This window comes from Myotis brandtii, unplaced genomic scaffold, assembly GCF_000412655.1.
Source record: "Myotis brandtii unplaced genomic scaffold, ASM41265v1 scaffold2637, whole genome shotgun sequence".
Classification (NCBI taxonomy): domain Eukaryota; kingdom Metazoa; phylum Chordata; class Mammalia; order Chiroptera; family Vespertilionidae; genus Myotis; species Myotis brandtii.
The window spans coordinates 252,762-258,003 of NW_005360037.1; the positions used below are offsets into that span (position 1 = coordinate 252,762).

The following is a 5,242-nucleotide window of genomic DNA, read 5'->3' on the forward strand; positions in this document are numbered from 1 at the left end:
GAAAAGGAAAATTTGTAAAACATGTAAAACTTTAAACAATAAAAAATAGAAAGAACTAGAGGTTGGCTAGAGGGCTTTTTCAGTGGGTGAAAGTTGTAGTTACCAGAGAAACCTGGTCCACCATCCCCCATTCTTTCATAGAGGTTACCCTGACCTTAACAGTCTGGTATTTCTCTATCAGGATATTTTTCTATGCACTTATACACATTGACTTACAGCAGAAATTGGATCACACTGTATATTAGAATTGAGACTGATGCTTATTTCTCTCCCTGTGCTGTCTCTTTGGGATCCTATTGTACCTATTATGCAACCTGCCTATTTACCTAATCTGTAATAATAAAAGCGTAATATGCTAATTAGACCGGACATCCTTCTGGATGAAGCTGGGGCTGCAAAGGCAGGTGGGGGCCAAGCCCCTTGCATGAATTTCATGCATCGGGCATCTAGTAATATATAATCGAACATCTTTCCATGTCAGTACATGGGTCTCTGCTTAATTCATTTGAATGTTCTTCCATAGTGTGCATACATAATTTAAATTGCCGTTTCCCACCCTAGCCGGTTTGGCTCAGTGTGGATAGAGTGTCGCTTGGGCCCTGGTCAGGACTCATGCAGTAGGCAATCAATCAATGTGTTTCTCTCACATCGATTTTTCTCTGTCTTTCCCTCTCTCTTCCACTCTCTCTAAAAATCAATGGAAAAATATCCTCGGGTCAGGATTAAAAATAAAAATAAATTGCCATATCCCTATTGAAGAATAATTAGGTATTTCAGCTCTCCAGTATTTAAAAACATCCCTGCAATGAACATCTTTATGTCCTTGTTAACATGTGCAGGTATTCCTGCAAGGTAATATGATAGCTGTTTAATCACATCATGTTTATGAAATTCTTAACATGAACCTGTGAAGGCTATAGGTAATTTGCCACATTCCATAGATGAGAAAAAGTTTACATATCTTGCCTAAGGCCTGACTACTCATATAAGGTGGAGCCTAATTAAAATAGATGTCTAACAGCAGAACTCGTTTTTTTCCCTGATACCACAATTGTAAACCGTGTGTTTATAATTAGATTATTTTTATTTTCTGTGTTTCACAAAAACTCATCTTCATTGCAGATACTTGCTTTCCTTTCTAGGTTGTCTCCCACCTCATCCTTCTATACCATCCCAGAAGATCTATAAGATTCAATCTGGAAAAGCATTAGAAGTTTTTAGAAGACCAAGAAGAAAGAGGATTATGTAAGTCAAAGAAATTGTTGCATTTGTCACACTATAAGAATCTTAGAACACTATTTTTCATCATATCTTACTAGCCCTTGCTGCTGCATTTTATACTATAGATTGTCCCTTTTCCTTATTGAAACTCAACCTATTTGGCTTCTAAAACAACATTCTCCTAATTCCTCTATGGCTACTTTGACCACTTTGTTTCACCTGTGGTCTCTCTCTCTCTCTGCTCACCTCTTAAATATTCTTTCCTAGTTTTGTGTGTTCTTTCCTAGTTTTGTGTGTGTGTTTTTTTCCCCGAGAATCCCATACTTGGTTCAGTTTTTCTTCCTCTCCTCTCCATGAATGATTTCATTGATTCTCATAATTTCCGCTACCATCTGTGTAGTGATTTGGCTCAGATCTCCATTTCTGGCTCTGGCCTCTCACTTGAGCTTTAAAGTCATATGTTTACTGAATACCTCACACTTAATAGATCCAATACTGAACTTCTTCTCTAATCCATTTTCTCCTCTGGATGTAGTCTCATTTGGTGATAATACTAATGACCATTCTCAGTACCTGGAATCATCACTGACTTCCCCCTCACCAATTTATCATCTCTTCCAACAAGCTATCATGAAAGTGTATCATGCACCATTTATTGTTTGCTCCCGAAATAGCCTATTTATAGCTATTATTGTACTAACCTTGTTGTTTTTATTTTTAATTATAGTGATTAAACAGGTATATACCTTACGATGTGATCGCCATAAGTCTACTACCCATCTGACACCATACATATAGTTACTGACTATATTCCCTATTAACTGGTAGTTTGTACTTCTTAATCCACTTCACCTTTTTCACCCATCCTCCCACCCCCTCCCATCTGGTAGCCATCAGTTTGTTCTCTGCACCTATGAGATTCTTTCTGTTTTGTTCATGGATTTTGTTTTTTAGATTCCACATATGAGTGAAATCATGATATTTGTCTTTCTCTGAGTTATTTTACTTAGCATAATAACCTCTAGATCCATCCAAGCTGTTGCAAATGGTAAGATTTCATTCCTTTTTATCGCTGAATAATAAAGATGTGGTATATATATACATCTTTATCCATTTGTCAATGGACACCTAGGTTGCTTCCATATCTTAGCTATTATAAATAATGCCACAATGAACATAGAAATACATATATCTTTTCAAATTAGTGTTTTCCATTTCTTCAGATTAATACCCATCAGTGAAATTGCTGGGTTACCTGGTAGTTCTGTTTTTAACTTTTTGAGGTATCTTCATACTGTTTTCCATAGTGGCTGCACCACTATGCAATCCCACCACTATCCTTGTTTTATAATTGTCACTTTAAATATTTGAATCCCTAGCACATAGCATAGTACCTGTTCTGAAGCAGATATGCAGTAATAAATGCTGACTGAGTAGATTAATGAATGGATGAATTACCTTTTTCCTATTTTATTGCTGATTCCAAAGTAACCATTAAAAGTCAGTGCTTTTATTAATTCATTAATTACCCAGGTTTAAAATTGTAGAGCCACTTTTGACTCCTCCCTCTCCATTTGCCAAATTCTGTATTCAGTTTCTCTTGACTCATCATCCTAGTTCAGGTCTACCTGGACTTCTACAGAAACCTATACTGTTACTCATTTTGCCTCCAGTTAAGTAAATCTTATTTCTTTCTTATTGTCATTCTTCCTATTGAAAAGTCTTGAATTTCAATTCCACTGCCTTTTGTAATTTCTTCTCCACTTAATTTATTTTCTTCTCCAAAATTATATTCCTTTGTCTTGGGTGGTATCAAAAAAAAGAATTTATGGGCAGGTCTGATGAGGTAGTGGGTGGTAGTGAGGATAAAGGGAGGGGGGTAGTAAGTCACTTAGAAATGGTTCTGAAATAGGACTTGAAATTCAAATTCCAAGAGAGTAGCATGTACTGTGCTTTAATGGGCCTTTATGAAGCATAGTGTGTTAAAGGTCACTATAGAAAACAACCAAGTAAAATACTTTATATATTACAGTGGTTGAAATAAAAACAGGGTTGAATGAGTTCCAGAAAGCAGGGTTCGCAAACTCGTGGACAACAATCTGCAGAAGAAGACAACTTCAAAAAACCAACTAGAAGCAATATGCAGAGAAGTAAGATGAGAGGGGCCTCATCAGGAAAGAAGACAGCTGGTCCACAGCAGAAGAATCTGGAACCAGCCCTCCCAGGCAGATGGGGGGGTCGCTCTGCAGAGAATCCCCCTTCTGGATCCGTGAGGAAGACCAGAAAGAACAAGCAGAAGACTCCTGGAAATGGGGATGGTGGCAGTACCAGTGAAGCCCCTCAGCCACCTCGGAAGAAAAGAGCCCGGGCTGACCCCACTGTTGAAAGCGAGGATGCATTTAAGAATAGAATGGAAGTTAAAGTGAAGATTCCTGAAGAATTAAAACCATGGCTTGTTGAGGACTGGGACTTAGTTACCAGGCAGAAGCAGCTGTTTCAACTTCCTGCTAAGAAAAACGTAGATGCCATTCTAGAAGAGTATGCAAGCTGCAAGAAATCGCAGGGAAATGTCGACAATAAGGAATACGCAGTGAATGAAGTTGTTGCGGGAATAAAAGAATACTTCAACGTGATGTTGGGCACTCAGCTGCTCTACAAATTTGAGAGGCCCCAGTATGCTGAAATCCTCTTGGCTCATCCTGATGCACCCATGTCCCAGGTTTATGGAGCACCACACCTACTGAGATTATTCGTAAGAATCGGAGCAATGCTGGCGTATACACCCCTTGATGAGAAGAGCCTTGCATTATTGTTGGGCTATTTGCATGATTTCCTAAAATATCTGGCAAAGAATGCTACATCTCTGTTTACTGCCAGTGATTACAAAGTAGCTTCGGCTGAGTACCACCGCAAAGCCCTGTGAGGGTCTACTGACCACTCACTATTATGTCTGGTATCTGTAAACACTCTCTTTGTTCTTAGTCTTTTTCTTGTATAATTGATGTCCTTTAAAATTGTTACTGTATAACAGGGCTTATATTTCAGTTTTTCTGTTTTGTTTTAAACAGAAAATCAAAGGAGGAGTACAAGCTCCTTTTCTCATTTCAACATTGCTACCAGTGTACGCAGTAATTAGACAAAAAAAGAAACATTCAGTAGAACATTTTCTTGTATAGTTGACAACATTGCTTGAATGCTGGTGGTTCTATCCCTTTGACACTACACAATTTTCTAATTATGTGTTAATGCTGCGTGATAAAAATGCCCTGATTCCTAGTGCCAAAGGTTCTACGCAATGTATATACCTGAAAACCCATGCATCTGTGCTCTTTTTTAAATGGTGCTTGAAGTAAAACAGCCCATCCTCTGCAAGTCCATCCATGTTGTTCCTTAGGCATTCTATCTTTGCTCAGATTGCTGAAGGATGGTGGTTTGTCTCATGGTTTTTGTATTTGAGTCTAATGCACGTTCTAACATGATAGAGGCAATGCTTTATTGTGTAGCCGCGGTTTTCTGGAGAAGTTGATATTTAAGGAACTGTATTTCAGATCTTAAATAAAATTTGTTTCTAAATTTCAAAGCAAGTAATTTGCATTGTGCCTTTAATATTACTAAAGCTGACTCGTCAGCAGACCCAGGAAAGACCTGGGTGGTGTCAATGTTCTGACTCCTAGTGAATTCCTTTTTCTGTTGGGTGTGGCAGCCTGGAGTGTGCCCTGTCAAGCCAGTTGCCCCTCTCAGTGTGGCTTCTTAAGGTGGGATCACTTTATAGTGCTGCTTGGAAGAGCCATCTTTGGTCTCTGCTTCTTGCCCCTATGAGTTGGGCTGGGTATAATAGGATATTTTGTGGGTATTACAACAGTCCCTTAAACTTATGCTTTGCTCTTTCCCATAAGAGGAAGCATGGGCAGCCCCTCTGTATTACCTCTATCAGAAATATTTGTAGATTTGGGGGCAAGGATAACAAGCAGCTTTCCCTAGTTTCAGCATTAATGTCATATTTCCTGTTTTTATAATCCCT

At 38.6% G+C, this 5,242-nt stretch overlaps 1 protein-coding gene across 2 annotated transcripts in view; it reads left to right on the forward strand.

Annotated features, from left to right (window-relative positions):
• MORF4L2 (mortality factor 4 like 2) overlaps positions 1–4,805 on the forward strand; it is a 12,363-nt gene extending 7,558 nt beyond the window's left edge. The window contains exons 3-4 of one of the 2 annotated variants that reach the window (XM_014541130.1): positions 1,123–1,245; positions 3,254–4,805. In XM_014541130.1, the coding sequence (XP_014396616.1) occupies positions 3,278–4,144 (867 nt within the window). In that variant the 5' untranslated portion in view covers positions 1,123–1,245; positions 3,254–3,277 and the 3' untranslated portion in view covers positions 4,145–4,805. The remainder of the gene's footprint in view (positions 1–1,122; positions 1,246–3,253) is intronic. The other variant, XM_005868125.2, reaches the window with a different exon arrangement.
• Positions 4,806–5,242: the final 437 nt, after the last annotated feature.